Source organism: Thalassophryne amazonica, chromosome 15, assembly GCF_902500255.1.
Source record: "Thalassophryne amazonica chromosome 15, fThaAma1.1, whole genome shotgun sequence".
In the NCBI taxonomy this organism is placed as follows: Eukaryota; Metazoa; Chordata; class Actinopteri; order Batrachoidiformes; family Batrachoididae; genus Thalassophryne; species Thalassophryne amazonica.
This window is the reverse complement of record NC_047117.1, coordinates 60,935,512-60,962,583: the sequence shown is the minus strand read 5'-3', so window position 1 is coordinate 60,962,583 and position 27,072 is coordinate 60,935,512. Positions and strand designations below refer to the sequence as shown.

Genomic DNA, 27,072 nt, shown 5'->3' with positions numbered 1-27,072 from the left:
CACCAAAACGTTAATATGTTTCATGACACGAGGTTCCATTTAAAAATTAACACCTCCGTTAAATTAATAAAACACCAAATGCTTACTTGAATTCCATAGCCGGAGCGAATCCTCCTGCCGTCCTTTCCAGACCAGTTCGCCTTATTCTGACAGGTTCGTTCGCAGCTAATTTACGATAGCGGCTAATTAAAACCTTAGACAAACACAGTCAGTCCAGCGCAGACACATAATCACCACCACCACCATCATCCTCATCCTCATCCTCCTCCTCAGCGCGTCGTACAGCTGCCCGTCAACACACGGAGAGGAGAAAGCTGTTCCGATGAAGCCACCATGACAGCAACCTCTTCAACAAAACAAACGCCTAAATAAACGACGGCATCACACATTGCGACTTTTATCACACGAAACGACTGGCTTCGTCGAGCTCGAAGCACACCGCTCGAAGCGGTAGTACCGAAACAGAAGTGCTGCGGTGTCATGTTTTGAATCTCGCTTCAAACCCGCCAAAACCACGTAAATGCCGATAATGAAGCTTTTAGCAGATTTTCTTCGAAATGGTTCAGAAAGCTTCATTTCGCCCGTGATTCGCTCGCCATGCGATATGTTCCTCCTAGTTTATCCCTACGGTTTACCCACGATCTTGGATTTGACCAATCACGTTGCAGGATTAGATGTGATTGGCATGTTATCAACCAATTAGCTGAGCGGATAAGCCATTTATTCCCATCATGGTTGAGTTTTATTCTGTGGGAAGATGGGGTTCGCAGGTGTCAGATAACAGTTGACAAAGAAAATAAGTCAATGCATTTAACAGATATTTTAAAATAAATGCAAAAACAATGAAATAATACAAATCGATAGATATTAAAAACAGTAACACTAAGCTGTGATTCATATAACAATAAGACGTTAATGTAGAATAATTGAAAATTTCAACATTTATAAAATACAGAATTTGTCCAGTTTTTGAGCTCATACGGTAAATTATATTGTTTGGTAACTTGTTAATAAGTATATTCCTGATTCGAATTAATTTGGTCATATTTATGGACAAATTCCATGTTCATTGGTGTAATTTTTTATGATATTGTGGATAGTGAAATGCAAACTGTCATTTCTGTCATTCCCTAACTGTAAATAAACAAAACATAAAACATTTAACATGTTTATATTTATATTGTAGCTTAATCTGTGAAGTACTGTCTAAACACACACACACACACACACACACACACACACACACACACACACACACACACACACACACACACACACACACACATATATGTGTGTATAAGGGTTGCAAAGCAGAGAGGCTCTTAGCAAACAATTCCTCAATGATGACTTGTCGAAAATACTGTATTTTCTTTTTCAAGCAATTTCTCTTCAGGATTTTTAATCAATTATTTGATCTCTTGCAGGTTTTTTTACAGCCTGCTGATTTTTGTCCTTTTCCTTTCTTTTTGTATAAACTTTTACTCTACTGGTATTTTGTGGTTGCAGACATTAAAAATATATATAATTTATAGTCGATGAATGGAGCGTTGTCAGACGGCAAAATATTTTTACTTTAGTGCCATCATGTGGATAAACTGTGTACTGCAATTCTAATCAATCAATCAATCAATCAAATCAATTAAGCATTTATGGCTTTATAAAGTTGCAAATCCTTTTTTTTTCTTTTTTTTTTTTTCTTTTTTGGACTAAACAAGTTAGGTCATTCATTCTGTGTGATTCTATTCTGCTTATTCTTTAGTTTGTGGTTGACAGTCCCTGCCAGGACAAGATGAACTTGGTTTGTTTGCATCTTTTATAAGTTGATGTGTTGAGCCATGCGGCCATCTAAACATGTTTATTCATAAATGTCTTCTTGCAACATGTTCTGCTCTATTATGGTGTTATGTGGGTCTAAAATACAAAGAATATTCATCTTGTTGTACAATTCTGTAGGGGCTCAAATACACAAGATTTATTTCTGTAAAACAATTTAAATAAATTTTGATCCCCTAAAATGGACAACAGTGGTTTAGTCACTTTTGCCTGACAGCATGAAGGTCATGGGATCAATTCCCACCTGTGGCCTTTCTGTGTGGAATTTGCATGTTCTTTCCCGTGTGTGCGTAGGTTCCCTCCAGGTGCTCCGGCTTCCTCCTACATCCAAAGACATGCAGGTTACGTGGATTGGAAACTTTAAATTGTCCATAGGTGTGCGTGCGAGTGTGAATATGTTTGTTTTTGTCTATATGTGGCCCTGTGACAGACTGGTGTCCTGTCCAGGGTGTATTCCACTTCACGCCCTATGACTGCTGGCGTAGGCTCCAGCTGCCCCTGCCTGTGACCCTTAATTGGAGTAAGCAGGTATAGAAAATGGATAGATGGATGATTCCCTAAAACAGGGACTAAAAACAAGCTATTATTCTTACATCATACAGATGATCTGAATGTAATTTCTCTGATAGTCTGTGCCACAAGCTTATATTATTATATTTATTATTTACTTTCAAAATATGGTGGAAAAAGCTTCCACATCTATCTATCTATCTATCTATCTATCTATCTATCTATCTATCTATCTATCTATCTATCTATCTATCTATCTATCTATCTATCTATCTATCTATCTATCTATCTATCTATCTATCTATCTATCTATCTATCTATCTATCTATCTATACAACCCCAATTCCAATGAAGTTGGGACGTTGTGTGAAATGTAAATAAAAACAGAATACAATGATTTGCCAATCCTCTTCAACCTATATTCAGTTGAATACACCACAAAGACAAGATATTCAATGTTCAAACTGATAGACTTTTTTGTTTTTGTGCAAATATTTGCTCATTTTGAAATGGATGCCTGCAACACATTTCAAAAAAGTTGGGACAGGGGCAACAAAAGGCTGGGAAAGTTGATGAATGTTCAAAGAACACCTGTTTGGAACATTCCACAGGTGAACAACTTAATTGGAAACAGGTGAGTGTCATGATTGGGTATAAAAGGAGCATCCCCAAAAGGCTCAGCCGTTCGCAACCAAAGATGGGGCGAGGGTCACCACTTTGTGAACAACTGCGTGAAAAAATAGTCCAACAGTTTAAGAACAATGTTTCTCAACGTTCAATTGCAAGGAATTTAGGGATTCCATCATCTACAGTCCATAATATAATCAGAAGATTCAGAGAATCTCAAGTTCAAGTTCAAGTTCAGACAACTTTATTGATCCCTAAAAGGGCAATTCATCTTCACACCCAATTACCTCAGACAAAATACAGCAATTAATCCACAATTATTACAAGTTGAACATAATAATGGCACACATCAGAATTAAAACAACATAAATAATTTGATATTGTTTATGTGCATTAAACTTTGAAGCAGTCCGTCATCCGAATTGAGGCAAAATGAGTGGAGGCTGCAGCAGGGTCCGTCCCGCGCAGCCGAGCTTAATCAATTTTGGTTTCTCTTCAGATAAAATTGAGCCGTGAACTTTGAATCTGTGAATATCTTTCTAACTTTACCACAGTGAAAAAGTGCAGCACTACTTTCTAGATGCACCATGTATACAGTCTATGGGTCTGACAGGAGACTAGGGACTCATTTTTGACATTAAAAACTATATCATAATATTTTTGAAAACAATGAATATTATTACTGCTCACCATGGAGGTTATTACAGTTTTGTTTGCTTGCTTGTATGTTTGTCTCTTGTCAGCAAGAGTTAAGTTTCATTCAAATTATGATTGGTGATATATATTCAGGACATACTTTACAGGGATGTTCCTATAGAATAACTCTGCCTTTCTATAATGCAACTCTATGGATGTTCCTGTGTAAAAATGCTAATGGGACAAAGGCACACTCACCATAAAAGCAATGGTCCATTTCCAGCAATGTGTGGATCAAGAATGCGGGCATGCCCAGTCTTGATTCCTGTTGTAAATCATGAATGAATATAATATTGATGTATATTATTGTTTTAGCAATAGCATTTTTTTAGAATAAGAAGAAATAAAAGCAAATGTATGTCCATCATAATAATTTCATTTTTAAATTTCTGATGTTAACAATACGTCATATAATAATAATAATAATAATAATAATAATAATAATAATAATAATAATAATAGTAGTAGTAGTAGTAGTAGTAGTAGTAGTAGTAGTAGTATTAGAAGTAGTATTTAAATCATAATTAAGTAATTAAATAATAGTTGTAGTAGCAGTATTTGAAGGTTATACTGCAAGGTGAATTTGAAGATTATATTTGAAGATTAGTCATTTTGTATAATTTTGAAAAAAAAAATTAGTGAACTCCTTGTTAAAAGAAAGGAATACTCGTTCATATGTTCTGTGAATTTTGTGAATACCTGTAACTACGTATGTGTGTGAATCTGAACTATTCCGGACTGGAACCAGTGCCAAATCAGAATGGTGCAACTGCGCAAGACTGTTCAGAAGTGTTAAATATTGTTCAAAGTTTCAAATGTATTATTTATTTAACAAAATCTATACATTCACCCACACCCTTATTCCAATCGTAATACTAACCCTGAACCATTTAAGATAAAATCATTTGCAAAGTTGCTAGTCAGCGAAGACCACTTCCTAAAATGGCAGTCACATTCGGAAGTTTTAAAAACAACCTCTCTCTTCTCCGAGTCGCAAACTACACGGAACACACACACATTCCAAAATATGTCTGCATGTGACCATGAAAAAAGTTCAAATTGACTGTGTTTGAGAGTATTATTTTAAAAATGCGTACATTGTGCAAACAATATGATTGTTGTAACGAATAAAAAATCCAAGCGCTTATGATAAACGAAGCTGGCAACATTTAACATGGCAACATGTGTGTCATGCGCTGTGTGAGACTCCGCCCCTCGCAAATTCAGGAAGCCGTTCACGGCGTCATTGAGCGTCAGGGCCAAGGGGGCGGTGGCAGCAGCAGCTTGTATGAATAGTTTTTCTTTGCACATTTCTTCACAAAATATCGTCTGCCGTCATGAATCCCGATATTTTGAAAGAGCGTCAAAATGCAACTCTTGACGTTGAGAAACTCGTCAATATTTTGGATGGAGGTTCCGAAAGGACCAAAAGAAGGCGAGAAATCGGTGAGTTTGCCGTGTTCTTTTTTTCTGTTTGGCTAGCAGCTGCTTGGAGTTAGAAAACATAATAACGATGTCTAATAAGAAGTAAGTGTCGAGATTAATCAAAGGTTAAGAAGCGATACTATCACCAGCTAACACAAGCTAATAGATGATTGTTTTCTGTCCTGTTTTACACCTAGGGACACCCAGTAGAACACAATAATGGTGTCCTTTGTTCAAATTCAAGGTGTTCCTGCTTTTATGCAAGATAATGTTTGAAATTATGCACATTTAAAAGCACCTCGGGCAATCAGTAGATCTTTTTAATAAACTAGTGCTATAAAATCTCCCATTAGATAAGATAGGACAGTATTCGTCAGCAAAATAGAACTTTCTATGTAAATGATTAATTAATACTTTTAAATAATAACAAATACTGTCAGGGGTGGGTTCCAAGAGGTTAACTACGCTTGTTTACAGTGCTGAAGGTTCCCTTTTCATTCTCCATGTAATGTGGAGTTGCGTTGGGAAGGGCATCTGCTGGAAAATTTGTGCCAAATCAACATGTAGATCTGCTGTGGCGACCCCATGTGAAAACAAGGAAGAAGGCCAAGTTATTACTAATTAACAACAAATACAGAATGACTGTGTGCACATATCCAAATCAAGCAAACCCACATTGTAACTGTGCAAACAACCACATCCTGTAAGCAGCTTGTTATTTTTTTATTTTTATTTTTTTTTAAGAATTTCATTCATTTTCTACTCAAAGTGGTTACGGTTACAGCAGCCATAACCACTTCGAATTTGACAACTATTACAGCAGCCGTAACTCTAAATCTTGGTAATTGATGATCTTTGACTGTGTTCGTTGCTAGCTCCTTGTTGGTATCGTGGTAAGTATCTCCACCTGTCATGGGGAGACCAGGGCTTGAGTCTCCGATGGGGAGAACAAGACTTTTTATTTTTTTACTCCCTTCATATCAACCAACATTTCTTGTTTCAGTTGTTCTTTTGGTTCATTATCTCTGGAAGATGTCGATTATTTAGGCTATTAGGATTAGGATGTCATGTCACCACTGTAATAACACCTACCAACTAACCTACGAACACATACGGTTACCATAACAGTATCCACAGCCTTTTCTATACCTGTATACTCCAATCAAGGGTCACGGGGGGCTGCAGCCAGTCCGAGCAGTGACAGGGCATAAAGCTTGGTACACCATGAGCAGGATGTCAGTCTACCGCAGGGAAGGAATTTCAAGGACTTAATATAATTTAATTATCTGTAAGAATTCTTAACATCTTTCCACATAAGTGTGTAAATACAGTGTGCCACAGGATTTTGTGAGACTGTAGAGTCTTGCCCCCATAATCAGAGGCTACAACTGTCAAGAACTTAGCTGTTTTGTAAACAGTTTTGTGTGCTAGTTGTAATCTAAGACAAAAACGGTGTTGAAAATAACATCAACTACATGACATCATGTCTGAATATACACTACAGGTGACTTCGATGTACTTGCACTTTAGTCTCAGGAGACTAATTACATTGCCGCTACCTCCTTTTGCTGCTATTTTGTTTTATTGTATTTTAGGTGGTTACATTCTATCTTATTTCATTCTGTTTAACTCTGCTGCATTACTGCATTTCACTACTGCATATGAATGTATGGAATTACAGTAAAGAATCCTTGAATGTACTGTACTTGACTCCAAATTTGGAGTTTGGTGTTGGTCAGGATGCACCATGTAAGGGGATGGCTGCCTGTCACATGGTCCTTCAACACTAGTTTTGTGTTGTTTTTGTTACTGGTTTTGTTTGTTGCTTCATTCTGTGTGCTCATATGTAATCCTGTCAAATTGGCAGCGGTACTGTACCAGCAGGCTAAGCACCCACCTTTATACGTACAAGAAGATAATGCCTTGCTGGTATGGCTAACGCTAGATTGACATTACTTGTCAATGATAACGTCTGCATTGATGGCTGTTTACTGTTGTGGACAAATACGGTATGAATACAAATGTAAATCTAAAATTCCTATCAGCTCCTCATATGATTCCTTGATCTGGTGTGACACATGATTAAAATTGGTTTGGACAATCGGAGAATTGCAGTAGATACTATAATGTTTATTAATGTTACGTCAAATTAATGGTATGTTTTCAGAACACAACAGTGCTTTGAATGTTTCTCAGTCATTCCAATACATTTGTATGTGTGAACATGCACTCGTACAGCAGGGTGGGGAAGAGATGGAGGGGACTGACTGATGTTTTCTCCAATCACAATGTTGTAGAACTTTTATGTAATTATGAGATGTTTACAAGTTCTTTTAGGGTCATTATAAAACCGCTGAGCTGACACAGACTAGATTGATGGGAGTCCCTGAAATACCAACTGCATTTAGCCTCATTTTGAATTTCTCAGGGAAACATGTAACATGGTGTTTTTTCCCCCTTTAAAATTGCATAGAATCACTTAAAGTACCTCAGTACATGGATTTTTTTTCATATATGCATATAGTAATGTGAAAGTCTAAAACATTTAAAAACTAGAGCAGTGATTTTCAACCTTTTTTGAGCCGCAGCACCCTTTTTATGTTTACAAAATCCTGCGGCACACCACCAACCAAAATAATATTATAATTCTATTACCTCTGGTTTTGCGCAAAACCCAATTATCGCAATAGATACAGAAAACACCGCATTTCGAAAATCCTCAAGCATTTTGCACTCTGATCTCAACAAGTGTTTTTTTAGACGTGTCGACACTTTTATTCACAATAATCTGCCACTCTAATATTCACGGAGTGCAGAGGCTACCTTCAGCGAACCCAGTTGTGAGCGAGAAGGCCCAAGTCTGACCACGGTGACATCAACGGAGGTCAGGCCACCTTCCCTGCACACCTCCACAGCCAACACGGTTTCTCCTTCCCCAGAGGAGCCATGCTCCGTGAGCAGCTGAGATTCACACTGTAGTCAGCAACCCGTAACCATGGAGACGCACAACGCTATGTGCGCAAGTATGTCTATTATACTATAGTACAGCGCTTTGCTGCCATCCACTGGAATAAAAGAGCATTACATCATCTGCCACAGTATTACAGCACATACACCCGATAATGGTGATATTTGATAATTGCCCACGGCACCCCTGACGATCGGCCTCGGCACCCCGGTTGAGAATCACTGAACTAGAGTACCGTGCTCGTAGTGCGCAAACCTCTGCCTACACTAGTTTCCAATTCCACAAAATTTTACCTTGGAAAAAATTTTCAAAGTCAAAGTGCTGTTAGAAGTGAGATATAATGCAAAATGTACACCAAAATATACACTGAATGTACACTAAAATATACACCGAATGAAGAGAAAACCATCACTTTCACAGCCATTTTTTTCTTCTAAGACAAATCTGGGGCTGGATACATGAACGTGAAGGCACTGAATGTTCTGGTGGATGGCGTCCCTCACTCATTTCTTTCTTGCACAGTCGCAACTTGAAAACTGCCTTCTTGCGACAGATTAACCATATAGTACCATGTTTCTGTGTAGGCTCTCAGTTGTCCAGGTGGTTTCCATATTAGAGAAGCTTGAATCTTCGACTGGACTGGGTTGCTTGACGTAAGGACGTCTCGCTTCAAATCACAGAAGCTTCCTCAGCTAAAATTCTTGCTCTGGTAGTCTGACTTCTGTCTTGACTCTTGTAGAGAAGAATAAACCAGAAGCCAACAAAAGCTGGAGTTTTTAACATAACCAAACCCCTCCTACCGAGAGGCCGACTGCTATAGGCTAGTGACTAAACAATAGCTCTAATTAGCACCTATTGTGCTCTAGTTAGCACTCTCCTAATGAAGGGATGGAAGCCTCCCCTGATGGCTCCCTTGACGACTCTCCTGATGACGTGAATGATTCATTACCATGAACAAAAGACTGAAACTGCTTTGACCTGAGTACCCCATTGTAAACGGGGGACAAAGCGTGTCTGAGACCCGCCCCCCGGTTAAGGATGGGTTTCAACTGTTTCACAAAGAATGCTTCCTTGACACCTCTCTCAAACCATTTCTTCTCTCTGGCTAAGATTTTAACTTCCTTTTCCTCAAACGTGTGGTTAGTGTCTTTCAGGTGGAGATGAACTGCAGACTGAGGTCCACTGGCGACCTCTCTGCGGTGCTGGTATAGCCTGTTGTTTAAAGGTTGCTTAGTCTCACCTATGTAGTGTAGGGATTTTTTGCTGTCTGAAGATCCTCTGTAGTTTTTCCCCTACTCCTGCTAAATAAGGGAGAGACACTCCTCTTCTTCTTGTCTCCGTCTCCTGTCTATCTGGTCTCTTTGTCCCAGAAAACAAAGTTTTCATTAGGAGAGTGCTAACTAGAGCACAATAGGTGCTAATTAGAGCTATTGTTTAGTCACTAGCCTATAGCAGTTGGCCTCTCGGTAGGAGGGGTTTGGTTAGGTTAAAAACTCCAGCTTTTGTTGGCTTCTGGTTTATTCTTCTCTACAAGAGTCAAGACAGAAGTCAGACTACCAGAGCAAGAATTTTAGCTGAGGAAGCTTCTGTGATTTGAAGCGAAACGTACTCACGTCAGGCAACCCAGTCCAGTCGAAGATTCAAGCTTCTCTACCATATAGTACCATATTATTTCTGTTTGTTAATGATTGATGTAAATGTGCTCTGAGATGTCTATAGTGATTTGAAAAAGTTCATTGTACTTATATCTGCTTCCCAATTTGTGCAATAGAAATGTCTAGAAAATTCATGAACTACTGTAAATATATCATAGTGTGGCAGTAACTGTCATGCATACATTTTACTAAATGTAAACAGGCCTCTCTTGAGAATGAGACTAGCTGTATAAATAAAGGATAGGACAGATAAATAAAAATACTATTTTTTTATTATTATTTTTATTTCACCATCTGATTTTTTTTTTTTAACTATAAGCTCAGATGTTTTACTAAATATCATGATTATATGAAGCTGGTTCATATGCATTTACATATGAAAACAAAATTAAGTAAATTAGGGGTGCCAGTAATTCTGACCACGAAAGTATTTAACAGACTTTATGTGTAATTGTTTGCATTCACTTTACAAAGGGTAATTATATGGTTTAAAAGCTACTGTTCTAAATCTTATTATAATTTTTCCCCACTATAGAGACACTGGTTCTGAATGACCCGGCTTTTAAGGAGGAGGACCCAAACTTTCTGTCCCGCAGTGAACGATATGACCAGGCTGTTCGAAAAAGTGCCCAAATGATCCTGAAGCTCAGAGAGTATGGTATTGCAGACCCCAATGAAATCCAGTTCTACAAAAGGTATGTAGTGAAGGAATGGACCATAAAGAATACATCCAACTACAGTAGATCTCTGTGAAAAAGCTGCACACTGCATTCAAGACCTGCTTAAAAGCTTCTTGAAGGGCTTGGTGTTTTATAAGTTAAGATAAAACAAACTTTATTGATATCACAGCGGGAAAATCTGTTATCTGTTGTGGGAGTGACAATGAGGCATGTTTAATTTTAAATATGGGTGTGGCAGATGTCCAGTTAGAAGCTGTTATCCCTACTAAAGCCTTAATTTAAACTCAAGTCCACAAATGTAGGTACATCTCATATTAATGAAATTCTTGTGTTCTGTTTTGTTTATACTTGTTACTGAATGTCTTCTTTAAAATAAATACTCTTAAACAGTGTAAATTTGTGTAAATTGACTCCCTTGAAAAAGAGGTTCTTAATCTCAACAGGATTTTTTTCCTGGTTAAATAAAAATATCACATAACTTCATAATGACCTTTCACTGAACAAAAGCACAATTCTAATCCAAATACATTTTTTTCCCCAAATCTGATTGGTTAATCATGTGAGATTTCAGACTGTATAATATCGGGTGTAACGTTGCAAAATATTCTACCGTTTCACATTTCATGTATTACTCCGCGCCCTGACCGGCCGTGCGCTGCTACACAGATGTCAATGGTGCTGTTAGCTGAGAGCGAGAGAAAGTCGCGTACTGACGACGATGCCGAAATGGGTGACTTTAAGCTACCATCTGAAAGTATTGATGTGGATTCTAATACAGAATTGCCATTTCACATTTGATGGATTTTCACATTTGATGGATTACTCCGCACCCTGACCGCTGTTGGAGCTATGCTGCCTCAATTGCAAGCCTGGCCGACCGAATTACCTACAGAAAAATAAACCGTGCAAACGATGGAATTGGATTAGAATGGGAATAACCGCCTTGTGTCTGATGATTTTCAGACGTTCACGCTGGATTACGTTCGCAAATATTCGTTTTACCAGTAAAACTCCTTTTTACCGGCTTCGCTAAACCGTTGCTGGTAAAGCTAAATTTGTGATGGTATAACCAGCATGAACATCCGCAAATCATCAGACAGAACAGGGTTATTGATGGGGAAAGTGTAATGACACGGACCCACAACAGGGGGCGCAAATGAACGGTCAATAGATGAGCCAAAAGGTAACAATTTAATGTTGTGAATGTGCACAACGATGATACAGACAGTCACAGAATCTGACAGCAGTCAATACACCAAGGTGACGTGTGGGCAGGCTTGAGGATAGGAGACGTCTGTCCTGAGAAGAGCCGGAACCACACGATTTCCACCGCCACAGAACCCGGAGAATACTGGAGCCGCCAAGTCCCAAATTCCCAGGTGATCACCGTCCCCGACTGTCGGATCTGGTACTGCTGGCGAGGAGCACAAACAGGGCGCCGTCTGGTGGTGGGCCAGCAGTACCTCCTCTTCTGGCGGCCCACACAACAGTTATTCCCTAATTGCATTGTGTCCAGGCCTGTAGTACGCCACACTAAAATGGACTCCTACTGTAAATTACAGGGTTAATATGTATGGTAATACGTTCCCTTTCATGTTGTGTTGCCACATTGGGCTCCAAGGACAAGTTCCGTTTGACATACAATCTTATGTTTATTGGACAGTTTCAGGGACTACACTACACTACACTACACTATACGTTACACTATACTGTTTTTTTTTTTTTTGTTTGTTTCTTTAGCTGTCTCATGTGATTGTAACAAACTTCACTGGGTGATTCTTTGGGCGTGTTATGTTACACTGTAAATTGTAGCTTGACCAAAGTTCTAAGGTAGCTGTTTTCATGCATGAAGCCAAACTATGTCAAAGGTTGCAAACTGATCCAGCTGTTATCCAACACCGCTGAACATTATACAAATTCCAGTGTTGGTTAAAATCAGATCTTAACCATTCCATATTTACCTGAAAGTCAGCAATGAGGTTGTCTTTTAATGCCTAATGTCATGGAGTCATAGCAGTGCCAGAGATGACTCACTGAGTATAGCACTTGGGAATACGAGGTCTATTAGAAAAGTATCCGACCTTGTTATTTTTTTCAAAAACCATATGGATTTGAATCACGTGTGATTACATCAGACATGCTTGAACCCTCGTGGGCATGCGAGAGTTTTTTCACGCCTGTCGGTTACGTCATTCGCCTGTGGGCAGTCTTTGAGTGAGGAGTGGCCCACCCTCTTGTCGATTTTTTTTCATTGTTTAGGAATGGCTCAGAGACTGCTGCTTTGTTTGATCAAAATTTTTTCAAAACTGTAAGGCACAACTGAGTGGACACCATTCGATAAATTCAGCTGGTTTTCAGTAAAAATTTTAACTGTTGATGAGAGATTTTGGTCTGGTAGTGTCGCTGTAAGGATGGCCCACGGCGCCTGACGGCGATCTGCGCTTCGAGGCGGCAGCGTCTCGCCGTTTCAAGTTGAAAACTTCCACATTTCAGGCTCTGTTGACCCAGGAAGTCGTCAGAGAACAGAGAACTTTCAGAAGAAGTCGGCATGAGGAGTTTATTCGGACATTCCATTGTTAACGGACCTTTTGTAATGAAAGAACGTGCGGGCAGAGTCGCATGTCAGGTCGGACCCGACCGTGGGGGGTCGCGACAGGAAAAACACCTCCATTGGAAACCTTAACGGGCAAGTTGGAACATGCCCAAGCTGTTAATCAATTTCTCAGTTACTCACTTGTTGAAAGCCATCAAAAGCCGCCTGAATTTTACAAATGGTTTTCAACACGGAGGTGTTTTTCCTGTCGTGGCGCACACAGATTTGCAGAGTCGTCACGGAAACGACTCGGCGAATTTGCGCGCACGTCTTTCATTAAAAAATGTCCTTAAACAGTGGAATGTCTGCATAAAGTCCTCATGCCGGCCTCTTCTGAATCTTCTCTGTTCTCTCACGACGTCCTGGGTGAATTAAGCCTTAAATTAGGATGTTTTCAGGTTGAAACAGGCTGACGACGGCACCTGGAAGCGCTACACGATGTCTCGCTCCATGGGAAGTCCTTACACTGACAGAAACACCCCATAATCTCTCATCAGCCGTTAAACTTTTCACCGAAAACCATCTTAATTTCTCGAATAGTGTCCACTCGGATATTCCTCACAGGTCCAGAAAAAAATTTGATAAAGCAACGCGCGCTGTCTCGAGCAGCGTGTGAAACAAAGGAATTCAGCCGAGAGGGCGGGACCACATCTCACTCAAGGCCTGCCCACAGGGAAATGACATCACCGACGCGTGAAAAAACTCACGCATGCGCACGAGGGTTCAAGCATGATTGGTGTAATCGCATGTCATTCAAATCCATATAGTTAAAAAATAAATAAATAAAAGGGTCGGTTTATTATCTAATAGACCTCGTAAGCCTGAATTTCGTGTATCATATGCTTCTTCTTCATTCAGTATGTATAAAGGAAACCATCATGAGTGCCTTGGTTTGCACTTTGCCATGTTCATCCCAACCATCGCTGGCCAGTGTGATTCCCAGCAGCTGAAGAAATGGTTACCCCTGGCACAGTCCTTCCAGGCATTGGGTACATATGCCCAGACTGAACTGGGTCACGGTCAGTCCTACAGTAATTTACATGCCGTTTTGATTTTGAGTCTCCCTAAGATATTATTTTGCTCTTGTACTGTTGTTAATATTGGCAGAAATTAAAGACACATTACGTGGTTTGCAGGACACAGTGTTATCTGAAGAGGTGTTTTGTTGTTGGGATGATTCTAATGATCTCTTGTTTGTGTCTGACAGATCCAAATAATGCAGCAAATTAAAAATAGTTTAATGTGTGTCCATTAGAGTAGATGCCCAGTGGCAGTAGCTAAATTATTAATATTGCTGCACCAGTACTTCTGTTCAGGTTGTCAGTTTTTATCCCGACACATTTAGTCTCATCTATTCAGGAAAATATTCTTATCAACAGCAGTTGTTTTTAGTATGCCTCACAAGTCCCATAATTCTTTTCATTATTAATCTTACTGTTTTATACAGTGAGAATCACTGATTGATTCCTCATCAAGTTTGAATGAATTTATTATTGTTTGTTGAGCTTGGTTCCCAAATAACTTTAAACTATAACCTGAATTACTTTGCATGACTACAGTTTTGTCTTAATCCACTAAAAAGATTGAATAGTCATACTTTAGTTCCAGTCTTATGACTGCCTATCAATTCTTGACACTCTTTCGCTTATGATATGGTCAGTTATTGTTATTACTCATATTCTGCGAGAACATGTGACTATTGAATCAGAGTGGAGAAAAAGATGATGGGTTTTATCTTGACCGTCTTAGTGCACAGTCTAAAATATATGGAAAGGTCCAGGTGGTAGACATTAAATGAGAGCATCAGAGAGCTGCTGTGGACTACTGTGCCATTAAAGCAAAATGTAGCAACTGCTGTTAATGTATTTTCCATGTTCACAATAAATCATTTTAAGGTAAAATCATTGCTAGCTACACAGAGTTTTACTATAAAGTTCAGGTCAAAGAATCATTATGGCATTCTAACTTTAACGAAGCTTGGCTGATGTTTGCTAAAGTTTTCCTGACAATAGATGTGAACTTTGTTATTGTCAGTAAACAGTGAAGCTGAATAACACCTCTTGCGTCCTGTAATGAGGTTGCATTCCAGGTCCTCAATACCCCTTTGTAATCTGAGCGATTTGTGGTGAGAGAATCTGGGACAAGCTGCTTTTTAATTTGGGCTTCATGTGTTCATAACCTCAAAGTTTAAGAAGCATCATCCTGTTTCTATTAACTGCCACTTTAAGTGCTATAACCCTGGACATGTTACACATTCATGTAGTGAAAAATTGAACTGGTAGCATTAACTGCATTTTCTTTAGACAATCAGGTACTTAACTGTTTGAACAGTGGTAGAATTTTTGTATTTTTTACCACACTGGAGCTGAAGTGAAAGATGGGCTTACAACGTAGAGTTTCAGGTTTAATAAAAAATAAAGAAATCTATAAGGAATTGCAACCATTTGTACACAGTGTTGGCTGGCTCACGCTACTCTCCAAATTTGCCAGCGTGTCCTCATCAAGCTAGCTGCTTTGGACTATCCATGAGAAAATCATCTGTAATATCTATATTTGGACCAACACACACTCACTTTTTCATCTTTTCCTCTGTGGACAGTTCTTGGGCTGCGCGCGCTATGACGTCATCAGTTTATGCGCAGCGGGCGGGTATTGGGATACCCGCCCGAAGTATATCCAGGTAGTGTAAATGTAAATCTATGCTACCGGCCCAGCAACGCCTCAGTAAATGATAATAATGTTCAATGAGCCAGTCAACCACTTGACCTCAGCAGAGCATGTGTTTCACTTGTGGAAGACAAGACCAAAGACAGTAAAGGTCTGGAAGAACTTGTCAAGAGAGGAAACTAAACATTTGGAGATATCTCTGGGTTCCAGGCTTGACAGTCAGTGACTTCAAAGGATTTTCTTCCAAGTACTATCAATAGTAAGTCCCTTCGGCTGCTCCCTTGTTTTGCATTCAGCAGATTTGAGCACAGATTTTACGGATGCCCTTCCTGATGCAACTCCACATTGCATGGAGAAATGTGGCAGGTGTGGGGTTTGAACCGGGAACCTTCCGCACTGAAACCAAGTGCACTAATCTCTTGGCCACCAATAATCATTGTATCGCTAATTGTTTTTCCAGTTAGTTTTAGCCTCTAAAAGTTGTGTGTGTGTATGGGGATATATAAAAAGGTTTCTGTTCATTAATGGTTCATACTGTATTTTTGTTAAACCCTTTTAATTAAAGCTGAACGTCTATACTTCAATCACATTGTTTTATTTTAACAGCATTGTGGTGGTGTACAGAGGCAAAATTTACAAAATTTGTCACTGTGCAAATTACTTATGGAACTAACCGTAGAGATTTTATGTAATGCCATATAGGGTGGATATCCTCTAAGAGCCAAAATGATATGCAATATCTTCATTGTACATGAAACCAATGAATCAGATGTTTTACTCTGTGATGGTCAAAAAACAGACAGCATGAGATGAATGTGTTTAGTGCAGACACACAGTTTTGGTTTAGAGGAACATAAATGACTTGTTTGACATTAGAGAATTAACCTTGCAAAAACTCATGTTTTAAATGAACAGTTATTTTAAACAACAGTCAGGTCCAGATCTTCCTGTTAATCTTATGCAAAACACTGAAATGCTGTGGCAGTTTTCCAGTAAATAAAATTAATGTACGTTTGTAACTGTAAAGGTACAGCATCTCCTGCCATCACCATGATACTGTTGAAATTATGTTTCTTCCATCATGACTGGCACAGTTGTTTTGTCTGTGAATGTGGGTTTTACGGTGAGAACACAAAAACAAAGTCTGCATGGAACACAGGCCCGTCCTTGGGAGCACTCTGATCTTTTAAGGCTAAACTGAAAATATATTAATTAATTAATTAATTTTTTTCCCACTGGCTGGAATCTCAGTATAACCTTTTTATTCATAATCCAAACTTTTGTTTCAGTTTTATTACACCTGTTCACCCCCCATAAAAATTTGTTGTTGCAACTGTACAGCTCAATTTCACTGTGATTGTGAGCTGTATATATAATTGATTAATTGGATTGGGGGAAATAAGGAAAAGACTGTAGCATGCATATGTGAGGTGGCTGGATGTAGACATGCATATATTTTCAGGCATTGCTTGACAAAGCTTTATCAAGTAAGGAGTAATAATTTCTTTTTCTGGACCAGTTGTTGTATGGCTGGGGTGCCTGGCTGCCTTTTGTTTCTGTCTTCTGTTCTGTCTTTTGTTTTTCCTTCCAGGTGGCATGCGTTCAGGACTGAGTGGCTGTGTGGCTGAGTTATTAGGACCTCACCCTGATCACCTGAGGCTCGTCATGTGCAGCTCGTCAGGACTCACAGCTGTGGTGCATCTATATGGATTGGGGCATGGTTGCATTTAAGTATGGGGTACACAGTGTGTATTGGCCAGAGACTCGACCTTGTGACCACACGGGTGAGATCGTCATCTAGAGAGCCATCTCATCATCATGGATGCAGAGACCGTACCAGGTTTGATGCCATGGTCTGTGAAAGAGGAGGGGGTGAGGTCTCACGCTCGTCAGCACACTTTCTGAGGTACTTTAGGTTTTGTGACTAACATGAGTACAGTCAGTAAATGTGGTGTCCCTCACACCTTATTATATTGAGCTGTTATGTTAGTCGTTTAATCAGCTTCCACTGCAGTGGAGAATTGAACTGGGTGTTCCATGCCTGCAGGGTGGGAAGCTGATTGGTGATTAAGCCAGGAAGTGTTTGCTGTTTATGTACACCTTTGAGTGGTCTCTCTGTGTGTGGAGTGGTGGACTCACATGATGGTCTTTCCTTTCACAGACTCGGTTGGTCGCGGCCACCTGGGGGGTGTCGGCGGGGTCCTTGGGTCCGAACTGTTCTGGCTCCGGACCGTTTGTGCTGCTGGGAGCGCACCGTCTCTCCACCTCGCCAGACCGCGCACTTATTTGTTATTATTCTGCACATCACTGTTATGTTTATTAAATTCTGTTATCCTTTGTACCGTGCTCTGCTTATTTTATACTGGGTCTTACTTCAAACGCTGGTCGGTCCTCCGCCCGCGTCCGACACATAACAGTAGTCTCTGGCCAATACATCACGGACCCAGCGGTAGCAGAGGCGGTTCTGCGCCGGGAAGGCGGCAGCAGACGTCAGAAGTTATCCGGATCAGTTGCGGGTGCTCTCCGCCCGGATGGTGCGTGTCGGAGAACCCATTATTGAAGACTGATTTGAGCTCTCTTGCAGCCCTGTTCCTGTGTTGTTGCCTTGTCCGTGGGTTGTTGTGGAGTGTGAGTGGCGACGGCTTCGCGTCACACTTCGACCGGATAAGAGGTGAAACGGGAGCTGCATGAGTGTGTCTTTAATGGGTGAACGCGCACGGCAGAGTTCTGTGGCACGGGTCGCTGTGCTTCCTGTTGTTACAGTTGTAGCCCCGTCTCCCCGGGTGAATATAGCTACTGCGTCTGTTGTGTCAGCTCCGGCGTAATTTAGTTGAAGCACATTTTGGTTGTGTGTTACACGTAGCTGCGCACAGGGAAAGCAGCATGAGTTGTTTTCTCGGTTACCAAAGGGGTTTTTTATTTTTAGCACTTTGGCTCCCCCTGTTGGTGACTGAGTCACATTACCGTTAATGCTCTTAAGGTGGAACAGGTGTGTTCCATTTGTTTGAGCTTAACGGTATAAGTCACTTATTAGTTTTGTGTTGGTTCATTTTTTGTGGGTTTTTTTTTTTGAGTTGGTTTTTGTGTGGGATGTTCTGCACTGTTAGTGTTCTGGGGTCGTGACCATGCAGGCTGTCTGGAGCATAGATATGACCCAGTTAACTTTATGTTAGTCTGTTAGTCCTTCTTTTTATTTCTTTTGGTTTCACCTCCCAGGGTTTGATGGGATGGTCCTCTGGGGGGTGATGGGGGGGTAATTGGGTTGTTTTTTCTGTTTTTTTTTTGGTTTTGTTGTGCCCTCTCTTCTCCTGTGGCTCCAGCCGTGTGAGCCGTAGGTTGTCGGCATTGCTGGAGTGGTGCAGTTTGGTTATGCTGGGCGTTTCCCAGGTAACCTCTGCACCTGGGGGGGGGGGGGGGTTCGGGGTGTTGTTTTTTTTTTTTTTGTCGATTCCCTGTTCCACCTCCGGCTTCAGCGCGCCTTTGAACCGTCTGCCATCGGCGTAGCTGAGGTTTGGGGCAGTGGAATATACCCGCAGCTGGTGGCTGGTTTGGAAGTCGGAGGGGTGGCACCGTTTTGTGCCGTCTGCCATTACCGCTGTTCCACTCCTCCCGGTTGACTTCTGGGGTATAGTCGTGGTTGGTGACACTGGACGTACTTCCAGTTTCCACTGCGCCGAGGGGGTGGGGTTGGGGTTGTTTTGTTTGTATGTTTTTTTTGTTTGTTTGTTTTTCCCCCTAGTTTCCGCCCTCAGGGTGTGACTGTGGTGTCCTCTGGGCGGGAAAGGGCTGTGGGTCCATCTAGCCATAGACGGCCGGGGCTGGGTCTGTTAGTCATGAGGGGGGGCGTCTCCTGGGGTTTGATGGAACGGTCCTCTGGGAGGCGCTGGGAGTCCCCGTGGGTGACTTTGGATCCCAGAGGGACCTTGGCTGTGGTTATTACTCCTGGAGCTGGCGGGATGTCCTCTGGGGGGTGTTGGTCCCTACATGTCGTCCGGGGGGGGGGGGGGGCGGGGGGGGGGTGTTAGCGTTTTTTGTTTGTAAGCTTAAGTTTGGGTTGTGTTTTTCTTTTCTCCTCTTCCCGGGGTTTGATGGGACGGTCCTCTGGGGAGGGGGGGGGGTGGTTTGGTTGTTTGTGTTAGTCTTTTTTGTTTTATGACTAATCAGACTTTAAACAAGGTTGGACAAAGGCTGACCACACAGGTTCAAGAACTCCTGGCCACACCTGTGCAAATTGAATGACAGAAACAAAGGCAAAGATGCAGTCAGAGGTGAAGACGTCAATAGTTCTGTTAAATGAAGATTCAGTTGGAAGATGAATGCAGATACTGTTTCCAGCCATGGTCCCTGGAGGGGGGTGTTTTTCCTGGGCCAGGTTTGTGTGGTCGCCGGGAGGCTTCCCGTGAGGGTGGGGTGCTGTTGTATGGCTGGGGTGCCTGGCTGCCTTTTGTTTCTGTCTTCTGTTCTGTCTTTTGTTTTTCCTTCCAGGTGGCATGCGTTCAGGACTGAGTGGCTGTGTGGCTGAGTTATTAGGACCTCACCCTGATCACCTGAGGCTGGTCATGTGCAGCTCGTCAGGACTCACAGCTGTGGTGCATCTATATGGATTGGGGCATGGTTGCATTTAAGTCTGGAGTACACAGTGTGTATTGGCCAGAGACTCGACCTTGTGACCAGACGGGTGAGATCGTCGTCTAGAGAGCCATCTCATCATCATGGATGCAGAGACCGTACCAGGTTTGATGCCATGGTCTGTGAAAGAGGAGGGGGTGAGGTCTCACGCTCGTCAGCACACTTCCTGAGGTACTTTAGGTTTTGTGACTAACATGAGTACAGTCAGTAAATGTGGTGTCCCTCACACCTTATTATATTGAGCTGTTATGTTAGTCGTTTAATCAGCTTCCACTGCAGTGGAGAATTGAACTGGGTGTTCCATGCCTGCAGGGTGGGAAGCTGATTGGTGATTAAGCCAGGAAGTGTTTGCTGTTTATGTACACCTTTTGAGTGTTCTCTCTGTGTGTGGAGTGATGGACTCACATGATGGTTTTTCCTTTCACAGACTCGGTTGGTCGCGGCCACCTGGGGGGTGTCAGCGGGGTCCTTGGGTCCGAACTGTTCTGGCTCCGGACCATTTGTGCTGCTGGGACCGCACCGTCTCTCCACCTCGCCAGACCGCGCACTTATTTGTTATTATTCTGCACATCACTGTTATGTTTATTAAATTCTGTTATCCTTTGTACCGTGCTCTGCTTATTTTATACTGGGTCTTACTTCAAACGCTGGTCGGTCCTCCGCCCGCGTCCGACACATAACACCAGTTTTGTGAGTGTGAGAATGAGAACATGAATGGATGTAACACATGAATACAGGAACAGTGCAGTTTCTTAAAAATCTGGGTTTGAAGGAGTGTCTGCCACATCTTGACTCTCATTTTCTTGAATAAACTGTATGGGCGTAAATGCAACCTTTTTTTTTTTTGGCGGTAATGGGAAATGTGTAAATCACAATAACAGCATGGAAATTGGAGAAGTGATCATTGTATTGATTATCAAAATGATTATCATTTTCAAGACAAATAAACGAAGATTCTAAAGCCCTGGTCCCACTGAATAATGAAGGATGCATAATGAGTCACGTAGCATGTTTTTTTGGGGGGTACGAATCCAGTTATTCAACAATCGAGAATATTCGGCTAACGAGGCTAATCTCTGAGCGTGGTGCTAATTTCAATAAATTCAAAATTTAGCAACAACACTGTGGGACAGTTTGTGTACGAGGTACTATGAGGACAAACAAGGATTTTAAGGGCATGTTTGTGGGGAGGACGAGGCTGTTAAAAGCCCATTATCTGAGCACCTGACGGCTACGAGGACCAGACAGGCTATTTTGGCTCAGCCCTCTTGTGCACACAATCCCACCTGCTTTGTGCGCCGGACGTTGTATATAAAATAATTATTTTGTAGCGGATTAATCATTTTCTGTCAGAGCTTGGATGTTGAAAACACCTCTAATGCCTTCTGGAATCACAGAGGAGATTTGGAGCTTTTTTCCTTTCTCTGTCTCATGCGCTGAGGTGGAGAACGTATTTAGAACAGATTAAAAAGTAATTATTTGTAATGTTTTTATTGTAATAGTTTGGTAAAACAGTTGCATATTCATTCCTTCTTTGCAAGCAGCTGTAAAAGTATGCTTATGATAGATTTAGCCTAACATCCTGTTATAATGGATCAGATGAGCGCCGTTGTGTGCGCACACTGATGCAATGACTTGCACTCAAGACTATTCACACAAAATGCCAACTCGCAAAGGAGTGATTTTGCAGTCAATAATGGACAAACACAAAGTTAAAAGTTTGACCACGGTGTCAAAATGACTGTTTAAAGCCACGGAAGAAATAAGCCAACGAAGCCGCGGAAGAAATAAAGCCACCGAGAAGAAGTGCAGAGGCGACTGTCCAGGAACCCGTAGTTTGGTTCTAGCTGGTCTGTTGCATTTAATGACTCTGGAACACAGGTGAACAGCAGCCTGGCGCACAGATGCGCACACCAGCTGGACTGTACTGGAACATCTATTTTTGGACTGACAAATGTGACAACATCTTGAATGGATACTATGAATTGAAAACTCACACTTTAAAGGGACCAAGTGTGGGAGGGCTGGAGGTTTGGACCAAACCCATGCCTAAATGTGCATCAACATCGCGTTACATGGGGCTACATGGATCATATGTGGCTTGACGGGAATCATATGCGGCGACACGAGCCACTCGAGGCTGGGCGGGGCTCAAATGACAGGTCGGTCGTGGCTCATTAGAGGCTGATACATGGCACATGTGAGAGAGGCACATAGAGATGCCTTATTAGCGAATATGTGATAACTTAAAACATGGATCATTCTTTGAATAATCGTTGACACACCTATGCGTGGCTCATTAGTCAGGGCTTATTCGGTGGGACTGAGGCTTCAATCAGTGATTTTTTTTTTTTCTTTTCAAATACTTCATGCATGAAATAACTACAATGTGTTTAATCATCTGTTTATTTGCTACTGCTTTGTGAAACACTTTGCTTAACCAATTTGTTCCTCTGTATTTGTTTTTCCTCCCAATGTCCATTCATTCATTTTTCACTGGTTCACCGCTTCTTTGAGAGCACACCCTTCGTGTTTTCTCTGAGACCATCTTTTCTGCCTTCTTCGTATTACCACTTGCTTCTCTTTTCCTCTCCTGCCCATCTTAGTTGTGTGCACCCTGGTAGGCCAGAGCCCTTGGACCTCCATCTGGGAATGTTCCTGCCCACACTGCTTAACCAGGCCACCCCAGAGCAAATGGACCATTTCTTCATGCCAGCCTGGAATCTAGAGATCATTGGCACCTATGCACAGACAGAGATGGGTCACGGTAAAATGAAGCAATCACTAAAAATGTCAGGTCTAAAGTAGACTTTGATAAACTGAGTTGCCAGCAGTTTTTTTTTGTGTATTGTCAGTGTCCCGTTTCTGCTACAGTGTTCTGCATCTTATCACTCAGAATGTGATGACAGTCCAGTCATGAATTTGACCTTTCTTATGGAACAACAGACTATGGGTAGCACTTCTGAAGACACTTTAACACCTAATTGTTTGTTTGGTCCAGACCAGGTACAATTTTGGAGTTTTCCTTTGGTCTAGTTTGTGTACACAGCAGTATTACTTAGCACAGTGATTTTCAACCTTTTTTGAGCCGTGGCACCCTTTTTATATTTACAAAATCCTGCGGCACACCACCAACCAAAATAATATTATAATTCTGTTACTTCTGGTTTTGTGCAAAACCCAGTTATCGCAATAGAAAATCGATACAGAAAACACCGCATTTCGAAAATCCTCAAGCATTTTGCGCTCTGAACTCAACAAGTGTTTTTTTTAGACGTGTCGACACTTTTATTCACAATAATCTGCCACTCTAATATTCACGGAGCGCAGAGGCTGCCTTCAGCCAACCCAGTTGTGAGCGAGAAGGCCCAAGCCTGACCACGGTGACATCAACGGAGGTCAGGCCGCCTTCCCCACGCACCTCCACAGCCAACGCGGTTTCTCGTTCCCCAGAGGAGCCATGCTCCGTGAGCAGCTGAGATTCACGCTGTAGTCAGCAACCCGTAACCATGGAGACACACAACGCTATGTGCGTAAGTATGTCTATTATACTATAGTACAGCGCTTTGCTGCCATCTACTGGAATAAAAGAACATTACATCATCTGCCACACTATTACAGCACATACACCCGATAATGGTGATATTTGATAATTGCACCCCGGTTGAGAATCACTGACTTAGCAGATCAAAACATGAAAGCTAAAGCCATGTGTGAGGAGTTCAGTGGTGGGCAGTGGTTTATTTTTTTAGATTTGTGTGATATGAGGTCTGTTAGAAAAGTATCGGACCTTTTTATTTTTTTCAAAAACCTGATGAATTTGAATCACATGTGCTTGCATGAGCAAACCTTGAACCTTCGTGCGCATGCGTGAACTTTTTCACGCCTGTCGATTACATAATTTTCTGGTAACCAGCCTTTGTGTGAGGTGTGTGTCGTGCGCTCGGCGTTTTTTCATTTCAAGGAAAAAGACAGAACGACTGGAGCAGCGGCGCATCAAATTTTGCCAGAAACTGGGCGACATCCAGGTGGAAACCATTCGGAAGATTCAGAAGGCTTTCAGTGACGATCCTATGGGCATCACACAGATTAAGGAGCGGTACAACCGGTTTAAAGACGTCCGCACAATGGTGGAGAGCGAGCCGTGCTCCGGTCGGCCATCAACATGCAGAAATGACCAGATCATTTCCAAAGTGAACGCTGTGGTGATGCGGGACCGTCGTGTGACTGTCCGAGAAATTGCAGAAGAGGTGGACATCAGCACTTTTTCGGTACATTCCACTGTGACAGAAGATTTGGCCATGAAAAGATTGGCGGTGAAAATCATGCCGATGGCTTTGGCACGAAGCTGCCGACGGCGGAGCAAAAGCGCCTTTGTTTTGAAGTCTCAAAGGACATGCTGTGACATGTCCACCTCTTCCACAATTTCTCGGATAGTCACACGACTGAAAAGTCACTGAAAGCCGTCTGAATCTTCCGAATGGTTTCCACCTGGCTGTCGCCCAGTTTCTGGCAAAATTTGATGCGGCGCTGCTCCAGTCGTTCCGTCTTTTTCCTTGGAATGAAAAAATGCCGAGTACACAACACACACCTCACACAAAGGCTGCTTACCAGAAAATGATGCAATCGACAGGCGTGAAAAAGTTCACGCATGTGCACGAAGGTTCAAGGTTTGCTCATGCAAGCACATGTGATTCAAATCCATCAGGTTTTAAAAAAAAATAAAAAGGTCTGATACTTTTCTAACAGACCTCGTAGTATACAAATAATGAATATTTATGAGTTCAATGGTAAGAGTATTTCATTCAGTAAAAGATGAAATGTTCCATTCAATGAGGTGAAGCTGAATGACATGTTTTCCATTGAATGAATGAAAAAAAATCCATTATTTTTTTTTATATAATGGCTAAAATTTTTTATATTTTATTAATTTATAAACTAGCGAAAAGGGACTTACATTTTGGTGTGCGTCACTGGTCCTTTGACGTCAAGAGTTTCCAAATCTCCAACATGAATTTTAAATAGCAGTCCAATCCAAAATTGTACAGTAAAAAAAGTAAAAGCGTACACTGCTGTCCGTTATCCTCACTCCAGTGAAAAATCGCAATAGAAATTTGTTGAGCTCCTCATCCGACTGCGGTTCCACTTCACCTAGAGATGTTCCAACAAATATTGCAAATATCTCCAGATGGCGTACGGCATAGTGGATTTGTTTTTTTCCTTTTGTGTTAAAAGAATGAGCAGTGTCAATAAGCTGCTACGCGCTCTAGCTGCTAGTGTGGAGTTCGCAGTGTGCAATGGTACAAAACATGGAACCAAAATTGCATGCTAAATGGAGCACAATGGCAAGTGGGACGAATGGTCAATATCACGTGACATACAAACCACCAGTCAAATGATAAAGATATATTCAGCCATTAATATAATATACAAATAGTGAATGTTTGAGTTCAATGGCACGACTATTTCATGAGGTGAAAGATGGAATGTTCCATTCAACGTTGAATGGTATGTTCCAGCTTTCATCCATCCATCCATCCATTTTCCTCCGCTTTATCTGGAGTCGGGTCGCGGGGGCAGCAGCTCAAGCAAAGCCGTCCAGACCTCCCGATCCACACACACCTCCCCCAGCTCCTCCAGGGGAACCCCAAGGCGTTCCCAAGCCAGCCGGGAGATGTAGTCCCCCCAGCGTGTCCTGGGTCTTCCCCGGGGCCTCCTCCCAATGGGACGTGCCCGGAACACCTCTCCAGCGAGGCGTCCAGGGGGCATCCGGAAAAGATGCCCGAGCCACCTCAACTGACTCCTTTCGATGTGGAGGAGCAGTGGCTCGACTCCGAGCTCCTCCCGAGTGACCAAGCTCCTCACCCTATCTCTAAGGGAGCGCCCAGCCACCCTGCAGAGGAAACTCATCTCGGCCACTTGTACTCGCGATCTCGTTCTTTCGGTCATGAGCCAAATCTCATGATCATAGGTGAGGATCGGAACGTAGATCGTTCGGTAAATCGAGAGCTTTTCGAGTTAGATAGTTCAGAAATAATTCTGACTATGTAGTCTGTGATATTCCAAAAAAAAGGAAAAAAAAGACTGTGTAATTCCTCAGTCCTGTGAAAAATCGTGTTAGAAATTTGTTCAGCTTTTCATCCTAACAGCTCTTCATGCCTCCAGACGGTTTATGGGGTAGTGGATTTGTTTTTGTGTGCGTGTGTGTGTGTGTGTGTTAGAAGAATTAGCACCGTCAATTAGCTCGTTCAAATCATCGTCCACTAGCAAAACAACCTCTGCCATGTTTAGCCAAATGCCACCCCCACTAGTTTGTGCGTGGGCGAGGTTCACAGCCTGCAATGGTACAAAACTTAGGGAACAAATTTGCACAGTAAATGGACCATATTTGCACACTAAATGCAATGCAACACAAATGGGATGAATAGTCCATGTCAGGTGATATACAAAGCACCAATCAAATGACAAGGATCCACTCAGCCATTATATAATGTTAACTATGAGCTGTTGATAACAGGAGATGATAGTATTCCTGCAAAAGCTAGCCTTGGCTATTTTAGTTTGGGTGACTTTTTTTAATCGACAGTAAGGCACATTACTGAACATTTATAGTATTGTTTCTTTTTTCCATGGTAATTTAAAACAATATTTTTTGGACATCCTAAATGAGGGAATTTCAGGGGATTTTAGATATAGGCATGAGTAGGCCAAGATGCTCCAAGAACTGTCCACTTTACCGAACAGAGTATTGATTATTGTAACCAGTTTTACCCGGGAAGCTGTAGTGGC

At 41.7% G+C, this 27,072-nt stretch overlaps 2 protein-coding genes across 3 annotated transcripts in view; one reads left to right on the top strand and one right to left on the bottom strand.

Annotated features, from left to right (window-relative positions):
• The window catches only part of si:ch211-239f4.1 (EVI5-like protein), a 99,586-nt gene extending 98,992 nt beyond the window's left edge, over positions 1-594 (bottom strand). The window contains exon 1 of one of the 2 annotated variants that reach the window (XM_034187458.1): positions 87-594. The gene's annotated coding sequence lies outside the window, so the exon portion shown is untranslated. The remainder of the gene's footprint in view (positions 1-86) is intronic. The other variant, XM_034187457.1, reaches the window with a different exon arrangement.
• A 4,366-nt stretch (positions 595-4,960) lies between these two features.
• Positions 4,961-27,072, top strand: part of LOC117525996 (peroxisomal acyl-coenzyme A oxidase 1-like) — a 47,559-nt gene continuing 25,447 nt past the window's right edge. Inside the window, exons 1-3 of the mRNA XM_034187982.1 lie at positions 4,961-5,112; positions 10,250-10,409; positions 22,890-23,050. Coding sequence (XP_034043873.1) covers positions 5,004-5,112; positions 10,250-10,409; positions 22,890-23,050 — 430 coding nt within the window. The 5' untranslated portion in view covers positions 4,961-5,003. The remainder of the gene's footprint in view (positions 5,113-10,249; positions 10,410-22,889; positions 23,051-27,072) is intronic.